The sequence below is a fragment of the Cucurbita moschata genome, unplaced genomic scaffold (assembly GCF_002738365.1).
Source record: "Cucurbita moschata cultivar Rifu unplaced genomic scaffold, Cmos_1.0 Cmo_Scf00005, whole genome shotgun sequence".
NCBI lineage: Eukaryota > Viridiplantae > Streptophyta > Magnoliopsida > Cucurbitales > Cucurbitaceae > Cucurbita > Cucurbita moschata.
The window spans coordinates 395,499-415,208 of NW_019268521.1; the positions used below are offsets into that span (position 1 = coordinate 395,499).

The window sequence follows — 19,710 nt, forward strand, 5'->3', positions numbered from 1 at the left end:
GGAGGAAAAAGAAGAACACCCAAATAAAAAAAAATTAAGGGGTGGAAGAGGAAGATGCCCTGAAGAACAGAGAGAGAGGGAGGAGCGTCAAAATTCCGATGAGTTCGCCGTCTTCCGCCATTACTCTTCGAGATCAGACGGTGAATAATAGCCATTGATGATCCATTTACAGAGCTCCTCCGCCACTGAAACCCTTCTTCATCAATTTGCCGTAAAGTTCTCACAAATTCCCTGTTTCTGTGTTCTTTAGATTCTCTGATTTCTCCCTTTATTCAGGAGCGATTATCTCAAATTTCGTTCAAAAAACCAATGCTCAGATCTGCGTTGATCATTTGTGTCATTGAGTGAAATTCAATGATTGGTAATCGAAAAACGACGTAACAGTGTTCTTTTGAATTCTCCTTCTCATCCTGTGAAATTTTGGGGGAAATCTGTGGTTCGATCGATTAATGGCAGCTTCAAGGAATGTGGTGGGGCTGAAGGATGAGGAGAAGCTGAAGGAAGAGAACTCGACGGCTAAGAAGGCTAAATTTGAGAGGTTTCCATTGTCGAAGTGGGAGGTAGCGGCGGCTTTTGGCATCTTCCTTGTCTGCTCCACTGGCCTCGTTTGTGTGTATATGACGATGCCCTCTGCAGAATACCAGAGCGTTAAGATCCCACGAACGCTTTCGGATCTTCGGATGCTTAAGTATGTGTTTCTCTGTTCAGCCCTTTTCGTTTTAGAACATGTTACGATATTTCATTGCCTCCCTTCTTCTTGTGCTATATAGTATTTTTGAACTGATTGTTGATTTGTTGTGAATTTGGAAGAGGAAATGTAGATTGAGGGTTGTTGTTTTCTTTAATTCAAGTCTTTGATTGTCTTTGGAACATGAGAGGGGGTATGGAATTATGTTTGGAGTTCTGAATGATGAGGATAGTTTCTTGCTTACTTAGAATGGTTGAGGGACACTTCATGGGGTTTCATATCTCGGATTGAAGGATGAAGAACTCTTGGAATTGAAGAATTAGTTTGAGATTGCTTTTCATCGGTGCATATCATGGGTTAAATGTGTGAAAATGAGGTTAAAGGATTGAATATGACCGAACCTATCAACTTAAGCTTTTGGTTTTGGGCTAGTTTAACCTGGTATCAAAGTTAGGGGGTGAGATCTTACATCGGTTGGAGAGAGGAACGAAGTATTCCTTATAAGGGTGTGAAAACCTCTCCCTAGTAAACGCGTTTTAAAAACCTTGAGGAGAAACTCGAAAGGGAAAGTTTAAAGCGGCAATGTCTGCTAGTAGTGAGCTTAGGCTGTTACAAATGGTATCAGAGCTAGGTTATCGGGCGGTGTGCCAACGAGGATGTTGGGCCCTTAAGGGGGGTGGATTGTGAGATCCCACATCGGTTGGAGAGGTGAACAAAACATTCCTTATAAGGGTGTGGAAACCTCTCCCTATTAGACGCATTTTAAAAACCTTGAGGGGAAGCTCGGAAGGGAAAGGCAAAAGAGGACAATGTCTGCTAGCGGTGGGTCTGGGCTGTTACAAATGGTATTAGAGCTAGGTTATCGGGCGGTGTGCCAATTAGGACGTTGGGACCCCAAGGGGGTAGATTATGAGGTCCCACATCTGTTGGAGAGGTGAACAAAACATTCCTTATAAGGGTGTGGAAACCTCTCCCTAATAGACGCGTTTTAAAAACCTTGAGGGGAAGCCCGAAAGGGAAAGGCAAAAGAGGACAATGTCTGCAATCGGTGGGCTTGGGCTGTTACAAATGGTATCGGAGCCAAGTTACCGGGGGGTGTGTCAACGAGGACGCTGGGCACCCAAGGGGGTGGATTATGAGATCTCACATCGGTTGGAGAGGAGAACGAAACATTCCTTAGAAGGGTGTGGATAAACCTCTCCCTAGTAGATGCATTTTAAAAACCTTGAGGAGAAGCCCGAAAGGAAAAGTTCAAAAAGGACAACATCTACTAGCGGTGGGCTTGGACTGTTACGTAGGGGTCCTAAACTTGAATCACCTAATGTCGTTTACCTCTCGATTAATATCAAAAAATGCTTATTGAGTTTAGTAGTTTAACAAAATGTTCCAGCAAATTATTGTTATCTGTCGCTATTTCGAGTTAGTACCCGAACATTATAATATTCTCCATTGTTATTCTGATTTGTATATCTGTTTAATTATACTCCAGGGATCTCTTTGCAAATTATGCCAAAGATCATCCAGCACAATTCATTCTAGGTTATTGCTCCACCTACATATTCATGCAAACGTTCATGATTCCTGGAACAATTTTCATGTCATTGCTGGCTGGAGCTCTATTTGGTGTTATCAGAGGCCTTCTATTAGTTGTCTTTAATGCAACAGCTGGTGCATCCTCTTGCTTTTTTCTCTCCAAGTTGGTTGGAAGACCTTTAGTTTACTGGGTGTGGCCCGAAAAGTTGAAATTGTTCCAGGCAGAGGTACTTATTTACTGTGAGTTTTGTTTAAATTCGATTCGGTGACGACTCTCTAGTCACATCTAATCTCATGTTGGTTTGAAATCTTGGCTTCGATTATCCAGATAGCGAAGCATCGAGAAAAGCTACTCAATTATATGCTCTTTCTAAGGATAACACCGACGTTACCGAACCTTTTTATCAACTTGGCTTCACCTATTGTTGACATCCCATTTCATGTGTTCTTCTTGGCTACTTTAATTGGCCTTGTTCCAGCATCCTATATCACTGTCCGAGTAAGTTTCTATCATTGTAGATTTAAATGTCTTGTTCATATTGGGATTTGTTTTCCGTTATGTAATGAATATCTCTCAAGTCAGTTGTTCTTATATCGTTTTTATATTGCTTTCCTTGTAAATAATGTTGGAGAATACCTGAAATTTGAGTTTTCTTTGACACTTGAGATAAATGAATAGTTGAAATTTTAGTTTAGTGAATGCAGTGGATAAATGGCGGTTGTGTTGTGTCTGATGTTTTGGTTGATCTTATCCTTTATATAATTTGGTAACTGAGAGGCATGACTCCTATCACACCTTGGATTATCTTGGATTTGTCTATGTGATGGTTGATATAATTTATTTGATGTCCAAGTACCAATAGGAAATCAAAGCATAACTGTGAGATCCCATGTCGATTGGAGAGAGGAATGAGTGCCAGCGAGGACACTGGGCCTTGAAAGGGGGTGGATTGTGAGATCCCACATCAAATGGAGAAGGAAACGAGTGTCAGCGAGGACGCTAGGCCCCGAAAGGAGGTGGACTGTGAGATATCACATTGATTGGAGAGGGAAACGAGTGCTAACAAGGACGCTGGACTCAAAAGGGGGTGGATTGTGAGATCGCACATCGATTAGAGAGGGGAACGAGTGCCAACGAGGACGCTGGGTCCCGAAAGGGGGTGGATTGTGAGATCCCACAGCGATTGGAGAGGGAAACGAGTGTCAGCAAGGACGCTGGGCCCTGAAAGGGGGTGGACTGTGAGATCGCACATCGATTGGAGAGGGGAATGAGTGCCGACGAGGACGCTGGGCTCGAAAGGGGGTGGATTGTGAGATCGCACATCGATTGGAGAGGGAAACGAGTGTCAGCGAAGACGCTGAGCCCTAAAGGGGGGTGGATTGTGAGATCGCACATCGATTGGAGAGGGAAACGAGTGTCAGCGAAGACGCTGAGCCCTAAAGGGGGGTGGATTGTGAGATCCCACATCGATTGGAGAGGGGAACGACATCGATTGAAGAGGGGAACGACATCAATTGGAAAGGGGAACGACATCAATTGGAAAGGGGAACGACAACAATTGGAAAGGGGAACGACATCGGTTGGAAAGGGGAACGAGTGCCAATGAGGACGCTAGGCCTCGAAGGGGAGAGGATTGTGAGATTCCATATCGATTGGAGAGGGGAACGAGTGCCAACGAGGACGCTGGACCCCGAAAGGGGGTGGATTGTGCGATCCCACATCAATTGGAAAGAGGAACGACATTGATTGGAAAGGGGAACGAGCGCCAATGAGGACGCTAGGCCTCGAAGAGGAGTGGATTGTGAGATCCCATTTCGATTGGAGAGGGGAATGTGTATCAGCGAGGACGCTGGAAATATATTGAAGGGTTAGTGCCGGGCTAGCCGAAAATCAAAGAGATCCCACATCGATTGGAGAGGAGAACAAGTGGTAGCAAGGACGTTAGGCCTCAAAGGGGATGGATTGTGAGATCCCACATTGGTTGGAAACCTTAAAGGGAAGCCCAAAAGAGAAAACCCAAAAGAACAATATCTGTTAGCGGTAGACTTAGGCCATTACAATAATGTTTATTTTGTTATGTACGTTTATTATATGTGTATGTATATATATTATAATTATTTCTTCCCTCTACGAGTACCATATTTGGTGGAAATTTCCCCGACATTTGTTACATTTTACGTCGCTTTTTTTATTTATCAACTTCTTGCAAGATCTTACATTTACTGTGCTATTTTTTCATCTTGAAGATAATTATTTAACTGTTAATTCATTATCTTATTATCATCAGGCTGGACTTGCACTCGGAGATCTGAAATCAGTCAAGGATTTATATGATTTCAAAACTTTGTCTGTGCTTTTCTTTATTGGTTTCATCTCCATTCTGCCCACACTTCTAAAGAGGAAACGAGTATACGAATGAACGCAATTTTTTCGGGCTCTGTGTATGGATGGCTGCTATATCAGGTCTTTACGATCTCAAAATTTATTGTCAGTTATGTCAGCACTACCTTAGAAAACTTAACTGACATTTCAAAAATACATGTTTTCGACATTGGTCATGGAGGATAGTCTCAGCAGAGTGTACAGTTTATTCTATTTGCATTGCACAACACCTAGAACGATATCAGTGTCGGTCGTATTTGGCTTTTCGAGCCACATTCTGTCAAATATTTTAAAATTTATTGTCAGTTACGTCAGTACTACCTTAGAAAACTTAAACCGACATTTCAAAAATACCTGTTTTCGACATTGGTCATAGCGGATAGTCTCAGCAGAGTGTACATTTTATTCTATTTGCATTGCACAACACCTAGAACGACATCGGTTTTGGTCGTATTTGGTTTTTCGAGCCACATTCTGTCAAATATTCTCAAAATTTATTGTCAGTTACGTCAACACTACCTTAGAAAACTTAACCCACATTTCAAAAATACTTGTTGTCAACATTGGTCATAGCAGATAGTCTCAGCAGAGTGTACAGTTTATTCTATTTGCATTGCACAACACCTAGAACAACATCGGTGTTGGTCGTATTTGTCTTTTCGAACCACATTCTGTCAAATATTCTCAAAATTTATTGTCAGTTACGTCAGCACTACCTTAGAAAACTTAACCAACATTTCGAAAATACCTGTTTTGGACATTGGTCATAGTAGATAGTCTCAGCAGAGTGTCTAGTTTATCCTATTTGCATTGCACAACACCTAGAACAACATCGGTTTATGTCGTATTTGGCTTTTTGAGTCACATTCTGTCAAATATTCTCCATTGCTTAGTTTCTTCATCTTATATACCAACTCCCTCTTGTTTTCATTGTTTGTATAGATTGATATTGATTTCAAGTGCTCTGATCGACGATGCTCGTTGTGGTGATACCGTGGCGAGGTTCAGATGCAAAAAGGTGTACCATCAAGCTGTTATATAGCTCAAATTATACGTCGTTCGGTAGATGAATCGGCAGTTGTTTGGAGGGTTTAAAAGGAAAAAATAGGTGAAGATATCTTTATTCACATTAGGAGCTCACTGATTACACTGAATATAGGCTATATTTATTATATATACTATAGTTTTTGTTGCATTATATACTGAAAAAGCATACAGGGTTTAGTCAGGTTACAAACTGAAAACTAACTATACTTCCTTTTATATATAGATCTTTACATATCCCAATTATCATATTGGTTATATCTTACAGGTTGATATACTAAAATTAGACTCAAAAGAAGATTACAATGATTGGTGTGGACTGCAGATTGTGATGTGAAAGGAAGAAAAACAACATTTTGTGGTGGGGTTTTAATCTTTATTTTTGTAAATTTTTTTCGAGATTAATTGATATGTTCGAGTCCTCAAAGTCGGATTTTGAGGTTAATTTTTATTGTATCTCTATTGATAAAAGAAAATTCTTTGAATTTTAAACTTATTTAAATATATTTTGAAATAGTTTTATCGTGTAAATGATGTGGGATAGGTAGCTGGAATCGATGAAAACTCGATAATGCAAGACTGAAAAGGAAAAAATTTCAACACAATTGCATCCATTCCATTTGGGATCGTGCACCTTTTTGTAAATCTAACTTATTCTTGAAACAAACATGAAGATGTGGGACAGGTAGTTAGAATCAATAAAAACTCGATAATGCAAGATTGAAAAGGAAAAAATTCCAACTCAATTGCATCCATTCCATTTGGGATCGTGCACCTTTTTGTAAATCTAATTTATTCTTGAAATAAACATACACACTCAATTTCCAAAAATAAAAACACACCAAGCACTATTGGATTTGCTGTTAAAATATCGGCAGATGGTCAGTATCCCCAAAGAAATGAAATAATTAGGTTACATATGTATGTAGTCTGGGCTGTAAGGTGTTGGGTTAAGTCCCGCAACGAGCGCAACCCTCGTGTTTAGTTGCCAACCGTTGAGGTTGGAACCCTAAGCCAACTGTCGGTGATAAACCGGAAGAAAGTGAGGATGGCGTCAAGTCATTATGCCCCTTGTGTCCTGGGCGACACACGTGCTACAAAGTAATTTTTTGTTCCTTCATTGATTCTTGTGAATTCAAAGATCCAAAAAGAGGGATATCATTTGCTTACTTGTAAGCAAAGAAATAGTTGAAAGCTTTTAAAAACGAAATGGTGCAAGTGGTAAGAATTTATGCTACTCACAATCATTTTCAAACTCTCCATCTTTAATTTAAGAACTATGTCAATTTATGTACATTAATTTATTAGTTTATATTGCGTATAACATTATTCAATATTATGTAAAATATGCGAGGTAGAGATTCGAATCTCTAATTTATTGGTTGGATGTATGAATTTTATATGCATAAGCCTTGAAACATATTTTTATCTCAAGTAAATCATGCATCAATGTTCGGCCACACACTATCAAGTATATTCAATGTTCAATCTTGAAATTCGACTATGAATGGAAGCTACATACATGCATCAGTAATACGTCATTTGTGTATCATTAATGTATCGATAGTGTATCAACACTATATCTATATCCATAATATATCAAAATTTATTCAAAACGAAATTTAAATATAATACTATTATTAGTGTATCAATAGTATATTAACAAGTATTCATAATCAATTTCAAGTATAATTTTAGTGTATTGATAGTATACCATACCATTAACATGCAAATGATAGGCAAATTAATGATGTATCAATAGTAAAGTACAGTATATCATATCAATAATGAACAAATGCCATTGATTTACTCAATATAAAACGCATAATTAATAATTATATCAATGATGCATCAATAGGGAAGTGTATCAATAGTTAACGTATGTTTTTAGGGGTATTTTAGACTTTTCATTTCGAGCAATACTTTTTTGTTTAATCATACTTGCACATCCCCTCATATTAAGCTATAAGTTGGAAAGTTTCTAAGACTCCATATGAGCAATAAAATTCCTTCAAAATTGCAAAAGTTCCTTGAAAAATGGACAGAATGGTCACTAGCGATTATATGAGATTCGTTAACAGATGGAAACAATTGAGTTGAAACATTTGGATTCACAAGAACTTACATACAGAAAAGTGGGGATTTTGAGCAAGAAATAAGGATTAAGATCTTCAAACCTGCTGAATGAGTTCATAGTTCATCAGAATTTGTTTCTACGACTCAAGTGTAGCTGCTGGATAGTCTTGATATCCACTGATTTCCGTTATCCTAATCCGCGTATTTGGCTGTATCGTTCGGGTAAAACAGATTCGGAGATTATAAAGAGAAATGTGTACTCAAAAGAATTTTCTAAACTCATGCACATCAAACATTCCTATGATCTGTGAATCAGTTCCAGAAGTTTACAAAAGCTATGGAAGCAGTTGAATGACATGTGAAGGCAAACCCCAAGAACATGCTGCAAGATTGAAGAGAGAAAGAGAGTGGCAAAGACCGAGAAATACCTGACGGTGTCCGATGTTTCGTCGATAGTTTTTCTTTTTCTTGTACTTGAACACAATAACCTTCTTATTTAATCCCTGAATATATGAAATAAAAACAAGACAATCTAAGAAAAAGAAGCATTGTTCTATTTCATTCTGATGAAGAGGGGATGATCACCAAGTTAATGCATTACCTGCTCCTCGACAACGGCATGAACAGCAGCATTTGTCACTATTGGTTTTCCAATGTATGCCTGAGTCTTTGTTCCCACAAGCAAAACTTTGTTCAGAGTTATCTGAACAATAAGAAATTTAGAGAACTTTAAGATCGTTACAGTATCTATCATATAATTAGTTGCACATATATAGATGAGACATGACCGGTTTGTTATTACATAATAAACCCGATGTTCATTAGTTTGTAGAATATGATGAGATTCATCGAGCTACTCGATGAGGAATCTAAAAACTATAAACTAAATCAATATTCACACAGGAAAATATATGCGCACCACATGAATTTTGATCAATGATTATCGTTGTGAGATCCCACATTGGTTGGAGAGGGGAACGAAGCATTCTTTATAAGGGTGTAGAAACCTATCCCTAGAAGATGTGTTTTAAAAACCGTGAGGCCGATGGTGATATGTAACGGACCAAAGCGGACAATATTTGCTAGTGGTGGGTTTTAGCTGTTACAAATGGTATGAGAGCCAAACGCCAGACAGTGTACCAGCAAGGACGCTGGTCCCCCCAAAGGAGGTGGATTGTGAGATCCCACGTTGGTTGGAGAGGAGAATGAAGCATTCTTTATAAATGTGTAGAAACCTCTCCCTAGAAGACGTGATTTAAAAACCGTGAGGCTACCGGTGATATGTAACGGACCAAAGTGGACAATATCTACTAGCGGTGAGCTTGGGCTGTTACAACGTCTATCACATTTCTAAAGTCAGTTTCTTCATTCGATCCATTGTATTGAAAAGCTATTAACAATGAAATTCAGGAGAAATCACCAGAAAGACAACATAGAAGGTGTTCATTCAGAAAGTGAAGATGGAAGTTGGAAGCTAGACTTCATACTTTTCTCTAGAAGATGATTGGCAGTAAATTCCGTGATGAAAAAGAATAGAGAATCTCTCACAAAGTTAAATAAGAAGAAACTCAAGTTCTTCCTTTGATCATAAAAAGGTCACATTAAAGAAATTACTTATTTCTCAATTTGTGCATTTTATGCAACAAGAGGATTTTTTAGTTTTTGGGATAGGGTGGTTTCTTCAATTTTACATTGGAACTCTCTTTGCAATTCTTTTAGTAACTACCCAGTATGCTTATTTCTACCTATTAGAGTGCTTCTAACGATTTCAATAAATCCATTCCAAACTTATACAGTAAAGTGACACCTTCATAGTACATGAAGCAAGTCTTAAGCTACCTTATTGTATAACGCAAACTTGTAGGTCTCGAAACCATACACTTAACATCTTTGGACCAGGTCCATGTTATTTATCCTTCCGAAAACGATCGACAATTACAAAAACCAAAGCTTCTCTGAGATTTTAGCCACATCGAAGAAATGAGGACTAGAGGATTGAAAAAGATCAACTAATGAGAAAACTAAACTTACAAGGAAAGGTCAGATGACTTGAGAGTCCATGAATGAACGAGCAAAAATAGCTAGAGTTAGGGAAAAGACAAACTCTTTGTAACAAGCGAGAAGAATAACAGTCAAATCTTGAGATTCATGGTGAATTTGTCATAAAGAGGTCATCCAAAGAAATCTGAAAAAATATCCCCGATTATTTGATGAAGTCTGAAACAGAATCACAGCTAGGAGTATATTTCACTCTAAAGGGAAAAAATTTAGGCTATGACGAAGCTCCTACCAAGTTGTCAATGACGCAGGACACTGCCTGTGAGATCCCATATCAGTTGGGGAGGAAAACAAAGCATTCTTTATAAGGGTGTGAGAACCTCTCTCTAGCAAATGCGTTTTGAAAAGCTCGAAAGGAAAAGCCCAAAGAGGATAATATCTGCTAGTGGTAGGCTTGGGCCGTTACACTGCCTCAAGATCAAGCTCTATCACCACTACTCAGGAATAACTTTTCTAAATTATCCAGACATTTCTACCAAACCCAACAACATTCTCTTGGTCTAATCAATTCTCTTACCATCTCACACTTTTTCCCCTTGATGTCCAACAGATAGCATGCCATGGTGCCAAGCAGCAACACCCTTCACAAAATAATATGAAGCACTCCTTCAAATCTCAAGCTCAAAAACTATCCTCATAATACTAACATTTAAAAGTAAAAATGGTTCTCGTGAGATCCCACATCGGTTGGGTAGGAGAACGAAACACCCCTTATAAGAGTGTGGAAACCTCTTCCTAGCAGACACGTTTTAAAAACTATGAAGGAAAGTCCAAATAGGACAATATTTGCTAGCGGTGTGCTTGGGCTGTTACAGTTCTTCTATGCCGTTAGTCATGGCATCCATATCTCAAACCCCACATGAATAAGTCAAATATTTCGTAACAAGTCTTTGTTCAGACTAACTAATTTAAGCACGCTAAATATGAACACCATATTATATTTGACACATGCTGAAACCAATTTTCACTAACAGAAGAAAGCTTAGGTAACGATTACCCAAATACATTTCCACGAAATTTCCTTCAAAGTCACTCCAAGAGAACTTCACATGAAGGAATATCAATATACAATACATAGATTAAACAACAATGAAGGTCACTGTTCAGCAGAATCCAAACAATGGAAGAACACTCTAATCTCCATAAATGTAATATAATCTAACACTCAACTCAGATACACAAATAACCATTTAACGAGTAGAATATTAAGGATACCTACCTTATCATTGACGTTAGCCCCTTTCAGCCTCTGTGTATGGATATAACGCCCTGGAAATACTATATATTGGCGGGATCCAATCTATTGAAAAAATCCACACACAGGCCATATTATGAACGTGAGTCCCAGTACAAAAATCGATTGTAGTAGCTTGAACAGAAAAAGAGGAGCCGAAATCAAAAAACGCAAGAAGTTTGTAGCGAAATTAAACACTAACCATAACAACCGCGAAGATTTCCTCGCGCTTGGGGGCCTGTTCCGAGGGGACTTCAACGATTTGGGAAGCGGCAGGCTCAGAGTCGATTACAGCCGCTTCGGACTCCGATGACTTGAGGACGAAGGACAATGCAGGGCGGGAAGAAGGAGAGAGTTTGAATGAAGATGAAATTGGTGTTGATAATGGTGTATTCTGCTTGGTGGAGACACGGCAGTGAGTGGCGAAGTTGGCGCAGAGGGAAAGAGTTAGAGACGCCATTACAGAGACCTCTTCAAGGTCCTCTTCGTCTACTAACTATGGTTCGTTCTTGTTTTCGCCATGGCTCGGCTGTTTTGAACTCCAGGCTTATCCTATCCTCTTTTCTAATTGTAAAAGACTATTATACCCCCCAACCTCTTTTTTATGCTGCGCAATTACATTTTTACCCTCGTAATTTGGTTGGATGTGTCCATTTTCAAAAAATTTGGAATTCATTCTTGTGCGGTAATAATTGTCGATCCCTTAGAACGCACTTGCTCGAGGTTCGTAAAAGGTTACGTATTGTAAATATAAGAGACCCCACTATTGGGACCGAAAAATGCAAACGTATACAAGCGTAATTCTTGTTGTTCATTTCGAGTTGGACCTAAAACCAGGTCTTTTCTTATGCTCGGGATGTGTATCAAATTCATATACAAAGTTCGATGTGCAACACTCCTGTATACACAAAACTCACCTGGCTCACATCACTTTCTTACTTCGTGGGCCTTATTGGGTAAGTATCACTTTCATTGGTAATTGATATCAATTTTATATGCACGATCATACACTATGGTTCATTTCTCACTTCGTTCATGAATCTATTGGATTCATTTCGTTTATCTCCAATATTGGTACATGAATCATCTTGATTCATGGATGAGCATTAATGTTGTTATGTCTATATAAAGGTTTGTCTAGCATTGGTAAGAGACATAGAGTCAGTGTCATTTTGTGTTTTCCTCTTGATTCATGTATGAGTATTAATGTTGCTCTGCCCAGCATTGTTAAGAGACATAGAGTTAGTGTCATTTTGTGTTTTTCTAGAGGCACTTTGTAAGTAAGACTTTGTAGTGTGACTCAATACTTGCACTTGCACCTTTTATTATTGTTCTCTAATCTGGTAAAGTGATCCTATACGGTTGATTTACTAAGTTTCTTCTTCGTAAATTCGAATTGTGTAGCCAATGGTAGCTTCGATGCATTATAATTACTAGAGCTATTTGCACATAAAGTTGCACTAAGTAAAATAGAACCATTATGATTCGAACATTCAACTCAGTATGAACGAGTACCATAAAATGCATGAAAGTTAAAATATGCAATCAGTCTTTGCGAGGGGTATAACAAAAAGAGAAAAAGTTTACCCGTTATGGAGACTAAAGAGAGAAAAGCGGCATGCAAGAGAGAAACAAGACAAAGAACGCGAGAGAATGCTATTGAGATCAAATTTTTTGTGAGAGACTAAGTGTCGAGAGATTTGTATTTTGGCGTGAAGATGTGAAAGAGAGAAGAAAGCAGCAAGGCTGTGAGAGAAAGACTGAGAAAGTAAGACAAAAGTTTGTATGACTTTAGTTAGAGACAAGACAAGACTATAGCAATGAGTTATGGGCTTTGACTTTGGGCCTCTCGGCTTCAATTTCTTTTTTTTTTAATATTTTCGGTTGGGCCGAGTTGACCCAATCATTTTCTTTTGAAACCCGAACCCAACCCAAATCAGATCGGGTTCAAAAAAATGGACCCAACCCAAACCCGAAATCCAACACAACCCAACTTGACCCTTATATTTCGGGTTGGGTTGGGTTGAGTTCTCGGATTTTCAAGTTGGGTGTACACCCCTAAGTGTGAGAGTGAGAAAAACACTTCTAAACATTTCAAATTGTTTCAATGTATAAACTCCTCTCGATAGTGGCATAGGCATTCAAATGGCTAGAAATGCTCTCAATAAAGGTAAATTTGAGCTTCACCTAAGGCTTCTTCGGCTCCTATTTCAAAATTATCTTCAATATATAAGGCTATTGAATTGTTAATTTGTTATATTTAGGGATGTTTAGGATCAATTCTGAAGAATCAGGTGAAGTTCGTTCCATGAATGGGTAATAAATTTGATGTTACTGAATGTCATAGATAAAGTTGGACCACTACAAGCATAATTAAGCTACTACCGACCAAGGAAAGTTTAGGGACATCCGCTTAGGCTAAGTAAGTTGACTTCCTGTTCGTACACCTATGCGTTAGGTTGGATGAAATAAATGAAGCATGAATATCTCGTAACTGTAGCCCTCTACGTGATATTATTTGATGTTATACTGTTCTTGTGAATTTTTTTGAGGTATATACCTCCGAAATTGTTGATCATATTATTCTATTGTTAAAATTACGTTTATGTCCTATGAGTTACTCTGATGTACCATGTATGATGCGCGTGTATGAAATACCACAAATATGTAAGCACGTCTCATAGGGAATTTACGTCATGATAAGTATGGAAGTATTATGTGCATCATTACATAGAACCATGATTTTAAATATGGGACTTTGTGCATGTTATAAATCACACAAGCGTGAGTTACTTCTCCATTATGTTACGTACAGAAGCTTACACCATGATATTATACACACTCCTTTCTTTTCCCTTGGTTTTCGTCTGCGTGAGTATGTGTTAGCCCATAGTCAAGCCTATGTAGTACATATACAAGCCCGCCTAGTAAGTTCACCAATGTGTGCATGAACCGTGTGTAAAGAAATATTATGCATTCAACCCTAGTCAGAAAACAAAGTGGAGGTCAAGGAAAAACATGAAAAGTAAAGCTCACTAGTCATGAAGCATGCCACATGTGTTTGCAATTTCCGACCCCATCAATAGGGTCAATAACTAAGTATTTTCGAATACTAATCCCATATTTAACATTTTTTTTCCAAATAAAATAAGAACCCCATGTAAGGATGATTAAGAACCCCAAGCATATGACTACTGGGAAGATCAACCAGGTAGTATTCCGACACACGTTGCAGACCACTTGCCACCACATTTCACTGTCTCCCCCTCCCAAGAGACAATGGAGGCAATACAGGAGCAAACGTCATTCCTTCATGCTTCATTTAGCAATACACAGGCAACGTGTTCGAGGGGTTTCCCAATCACATCATGCCACCAAATACACGACATCCAAGAGTGCAAGCAACTGAAACGCATTTCGCAACAAGTCATGCAAAGGTTGAAGCGATACACGAAGCTGGCTTCTAAGTTCATCATGCACCCAATAAAGGGTGGTGATAGAAAGGGATTAACAAGACTCAATGTTACCGGTGCATGATGTAATCTATGCAAGAACTGATGGACTAAGGTCACTCAAAATACTGATCAAGTACTCTATAAATGTCAAGAAGTAATTAGGACAACGGCTTCCAAAGGCAACTGATATTGTGAGAGGAGAACAAAACATAAGGGTGTGTAACCCTCTCCCTAGCAGTGATTTAAAAACCCTGAGGGTCTGAAAAAAATCCAAAGAGGACAATATCGGCTAACAATGAGCTTGTTGTTACAAATGGTATTAGAGCCATACATTGAGTGATGTGCCAGAGACTGAGCCCCAAAGAGGGTGGACACGAAGCGGTGTGCCAATAAAGACATTGGGCCCCGAAGGGAGGTAGATAGAGAAGTCTCACATCGATTGGAGAAGAGAACGAGTGCCAACAAGCACACTAGCCCCAAAGGGAGGTGGATTGTGAGATCCCACATCAATGAGGAGGAGAACGAAACATTCTTTATAAGGGTGTAAAAACCTTTAACAGACATGTTTTAAAAACTTTTGAGGGAAAGCTCGAAAGGGAACTTAGGCTGATAAGCAGCGTAAGATGCCAGCTTACACATCGCTCTCCTATAAGAACTGAACTCATCTTGCAGTTTTCTAAAATCAAAACGAGCTTTTTCGGCACGATTTCTTCGGCCTTATTTAACTCAATAATCAACAAACATGCTAGAAATCCACAAGCAATGTAAGGAAAATTCAAAGTCCTCTCATTAAAGAACTTAAAGAATAGATAAGGCATAATTTAAAGCAAAAATCAAAATCAAAATCAAAAGCTCATCATCATGAAGCTATGGGATGTAGTTTCTGCACTTCAACAGTTAGCCAACTATACAAATTACATAACCTAGGCAGCAGCATCATCCCCCTGTCAGTTTGCTAACGATTTGTCTTTTATTCCAAACGCGTCGGCCAAGTTGAAGTTCAAGTTGTTTCTCATAGTTCTACTTCTCCCGACGCCCCCGTCGCCCTTCCTCATCATTGCAGCAAACTCCTCATAGTCGATACGACCATCCTGCAAAGGAAAAGATAGAGAATATAACAGTCGTTCGGGTTCGAGAATGTTTTTTGCAGTACTTTTGGAAGAACAGATGACATTGTTCTAGAAATGAAAACAAATGGAATTCTTTACAAGCAATTTGATTCATGTATAGATGAAGAAACAGATATAGTATCAGCATATAATCGTTATTCTAGAAATATATAGGAAGATATATGCAGCCTAGGCTAATGGTCCATCGTCACGAATCCCAAGAAGGCTTTATTATCGAACCCAAAGAAACCCGGGTTTTTTCTTTTTAAGAATTAAGCTTATAAGCACTACGTCTACCTATGAGTTTAAAAACTAAGAACAAAACAGCAGTTTTTTAAAAACTTGTTTCGGTTTATTCGGAACGTGGCTAAGAATTCAAATGTAATCTTGAGAAGGATGAAAACCCATGATACAAAAAATACCGACCGTCACAATCGCACTTTTTTTGTTAGTGGACTTTTGCGATTGTGCGGCACTCACTCCCAACACTGAGTGAGTCAAGCCAACTTGAGTTCATGTCGCCTGTGGCCGGGCAACGTATGCTCAAGCCTTTGGTCCCATTTTGAGAAAGTTTTAAAAAACGGGGGCAAGGAGATTTTTGAAAGAGAGTTTAAAAGCAAGGTTGAAAGAAAGATTGAAAACAGGGTTATATGACTACAAGCAAGAAGGCAACACAACGACTTAAATAACATATAACTTTCCGAGCACGGAGCAAAGGTTATATTGAGAAAGATGAACACTCATGGTAAAAAAAAAAAGGTGAGAAAACAAGTACAATTTTCAAGACACCAACTTTCACAATCGCACTTTTCTTGTCAGCAAACTTTTACGATTGTGCGGCACTCACTCCCAACACTAAGTGAGTCAAGCCAACTTGGGTTCACATCACCTACGGCCGGGCAACATACGCTCAAGCCTCTGACCCCATTTTGAGAGGAAGGTTTTAGAAAACAGGAGCAGAGAGATTTTGAAAGAGAGTTTGAAAGCAAGGTTGAAAGAAAAATTGAAAACAGCGTTATATGACTATAAGCAAAAAAGGCAACACAACAGCTTAAATAGTATATAACTTTTCGAGCACGGAGCAAATGTTATATTGAGAAAGATGAACACTCATGGTCAAAAAAAAAAAAAGTGAGAAAATAAGTACAATTTTCAAGACACCGACTTTCACAATCGCACTTTTCTTGTCAGTAGACTTGCGATTGTGCAGCACTCACTCCCAACACTGAGTGAGTCAAGCCAACTTGGGTTCACATCGCCTACGGCCGGGCAACGTATTCTCAAGCCTCTGGCCTCATTTTGAGAAGGTTTTAGAAAACGAGGGAAGAGAGATTTTTGAAAGAGAGTTTAAAAGCAAGGTTGAAAGAAAGATTGAAAACAGGGTTATATAACTACAAGCAAAAAGGCAACCAACGGCTTAAATAGTATATAACTTTCTGATCACAGAACAAATGTTATATTGAGAAAGATGAACACTCATGGTAAAAAAAAAAAGTGAGAAAAAAAGTACAATTTTCAAGACACCAACTTTCACAATCGCACTTTTCCTGTCAACAGACTTTTACGATTGTGCAGCACTCACTCCCAACACTGAGTGAGTCAAGCCAACTTGGGTTCACATCGCCTACGGCCGGGCAACGTATGCTCAAGCCTCTGGCCCCATTTTGAGAAAGTTTTAGAAAATGGGGGCAGAGAGATTTTTGAAAGAAAGTTTAAAAACAAGTTGAAAGAAAGATTGAAAACAACGTTACATGACTACAACAAAAAAGGCAACACAACGGGTTAAATAGTATATAACTTTCCGAGTAGGGAGCACACGTTATCGGGAGAAAGACGAAAACTCATGGTAAAAAAAGTTTCAAAAACCAAACGATTATCAAACGAAGATTCAAATAGGTCCTATCTGTATATGCAATAAATAAGTTTCTTCGAAATCTTGCAGACAACTCCAAAGCCAGAAATGTACCACAACAGAATTAAAATGAGTGACAAAAGAAATAGTAACAGTGTTGTTCTAAGCAGAAAATGCAGTTGAATAAACCAAGAACATGAAGGCAGTGATGAACAAAGCAAAACTAAGAAATGAAGACTTACATTATCTTGATCAATTTCATTGATTATCTCATCCAAATGGACATCGCCCAAACCGAAGTCCTTGCAAGCCTGTTGAAGCTCATCAGTGGTGATATAACCGCTACCATCTTTGTCAAAATAGGAGAAGGCCGCGACTAAATTATCCTCTCGCTCGATCTTATTTAGGTGCAACGTAGCTGCAAGGAATTCACCATAGTCTAAGGTTCCACTGTTGTCTATATCAGCCTGTCCAGAGATGAGGCAGCAACAAAATACAGGTTAACAATTAGAATCTGTAGAGAAAAGTATATATGGTTATGTTAAGTTTAATTATCGCTAAATATTTAGATTATAATCAGCCTCCGTCGTCGAACGCCCCTATTTAAATGTTTATATGAACAACCAAACAATGATTTGGTATAATGTGGTATGAGGTAGGAAACAATGAGTATCTACCGCCTCCATAAGAGACTTGATATCAGATTCCATGAGTTCAGAGCCCACTTTTTTCAACCCCTCTTTAAGCTCTTCAAATGTTATTGAGCCACTGTTATCAGTGTCGATCATTTTGAACAATTCCTTCAAGCCACCAATTTCCTCTTCAGACAGTCGTTCTGCTATGACCTGCATCAACCAGGTGGTTTAAAGGTTTGAGAAATGCACATTTCCATGAGAAAAATGTAATAATAGATGACAACTTTGATTAGAGATTAAAATGAGAGGCATAGAGCTATAATATGGTTAACAGGCTTTCATACTTAAATCTATGAACAAATATTTTGTGATGTGATTCGAAGTAGTGAGGTTAATAAGGGCACTTACACGAACTAGGAGTTCGAGAGTCCCATTCTCTCCACAAAAGTGTATAACCAGAAGCAAAAAGAGCTCGATCTATGCATGACGAAGTTCTTTTAAGCACACGCTTGAAGTAGTACCAATGGATTCAAACTGACTACCTTTCTAACTACTTTTCCCTGATAAGCTCTTACACTCCCTCCCAATCATTGGTATTCTATTCAAAAGAAGTATATTTATTATTGATTGTGAGATCCCACGTCGGTTGGAGAGGGGAATAAAACATTTCTTTTAAGGGTGGAAACTTCTCCCTAATAGACGCGTTTTAAAACCTTGAGGGGAAGCCCAGAAGGGAAAACTTAAAGAGGACAATACCTAATAGCGGTGGGCTTGGGCTGTTACAAAAGGTATTAGAGGCAGACAATGAGTGGTGTGCCAACGAGGATGTTGGTACCCCAAGGGAGATGAATTATGAGATCTCACACCAGTTGGAGAGAGGAACGAAACATTCCTTATAAGGGTGTGGAAACCTCTCCCTAATAGACGCGTTTTAAAACCTTGAGGGGAAGCACAAAAGGGAAAGCCCAAAGAAGACAATATCTACTAGCGGTGGGCTTGGGCTGTTACAAATCGTATCAAAGGCAGACAATGAGTGGTGTGCCAACGAGGATGTTGGTACCCCAAGGGAGGTGAATTATGAGATCTCACACCAGTTGGAGAGAGGAACGAAATATTCCTTATAAGGGTGTGGAAACCTCTCCCTAATAGACGCGTTTTAAAACTTTGAGGGGAAGCACAAAAGGGAAAGCCCAAAGAAGACAATATCTACTAGCGGTGGGCTTGGGCTGTTACAAATCGTATCAAAGGCAGACAATGAGTGGTGTGCCAACGAGGATGTTGGTACCCCAAGGGAGGTGAATTATGAGATCTCACACCAGTTGGAGAGAGGAACGAAATATTCCTTATAAGGGTGTGGAAACCTCTCCCTAATAGACGCGTTTTAAAACTTTGAGGGGAAGCACAAAAGGGAAAGCCCAAAGAAGACAATATCTACTAGCGGTGGGCTTGGGCTGTTACAAATGGTATCAAAGGCAGACACAGAGCGGTGTGCCAGCGAGGACGTTGGGACCCCAAGGGGGGTGGATTGTGAGATCTCACATCGGTTGGAGAGAAAAACGAAACATTCTTTATAAGGGTGTGAAAACTTTTCCCTAATCGACACGTTTTAAAACCTTGAGGGGAAGCACAGAAGGGAAAGCCCA

At 39.0% G+C, this 19,710-nt stretch overlaps 3 protein-coding genes across 4 annotated transcripts in view; 1 reads left to right on the forward strand and 2 right to left on the reverse strand.

The window, feature by feature from the left end:
* LOC111442641 (uncharacterized membrane protein At4g09580-like) lies at positions 1-6,097 on the forward strand. 2 transcript variants are annotated; one of them, XR_002710338.1, is made up of 6 exons: positions 1-688; positions 2,178-2,448; positions 2,550-2,720; positions 4,510-4,685; positions 5,547-5,712; positions 5,917-6,097. XR_002710338.1 is itself a non-coding variant. In XM_023080092.1 (5 exons), exons 1-4 carry the CDS (start codon positions 450-452, stop codon positions 4,639-4,641), a joined length of 813 nt encoding a protein of 270 aa, XP_022935860.1. In that variant the 5' UTR covers positions 1-449; the 3' UTR covers positions 4,642-4,685; positions 5,547-5,891. The 2 variants fall into 2 exon arrangements, 1 of the variants encoding a protein (XP_022935860.1); XM_023080092.1 differs by lacking the exon at positions 5,917-6,097 and having other exon boundaries at positions 5,547-5,891.
* Positions 6,098-7,642: 1,545 nt separating this feature from the next.
* On the reverse strand, positions 7,643-11,568 carry LOC111442642 (50S ribosomal protein L21, chloroplastic-like). Its single transcript, XM_023080093.1, has 5 exons — positions 11,219-11,568; positions 11,002-11,082; positions 8,326-8,427; positions 8,153-8,227; positions 7,643-7,933 (listed from the first exon to the last, which is right to left on the reverse strand). Exons 1-5 carry the CDS (start codon positions 11,474-11,476, stop codon positions 7,862-7,864), a joined length of 588 nt encoding a protein of 195 aa, XP_022935861.1. The 5' UTR covers positions 11,477-11,568; the 3' UTR covers positions 7,643-7,861.
* A 3,666-nt stretch (positions 11,569-15,234) lies between these two features.
* Positions 15,235-19,710, reverse strand: part of LOC111442640 (calcium-dependent protein kinase 11-like) — a 10,798-nt gene continuing 6,322 nt past the window's right edge. The window contains exons 5-7 of the mRNA XM_023080091.1: positions 18,110-18,277; positions 17,675-17,899; positions 15,235-15,562 (exon numbers count right to left, since the gene is read on the reverse strand). Coding sequence (XP_022935859.1) covers positions 15,419-15,562; positions 17,675-17,899; positions 18,110-18,277 — 537 coding nt within the window. The 3' untranslated portion in view covers positions 15,235-15,418. The remainder of the gene's footprint in view (positions 15,563-17,674; positions 17,900-18,109; positions 18,278-19,710) is intronic.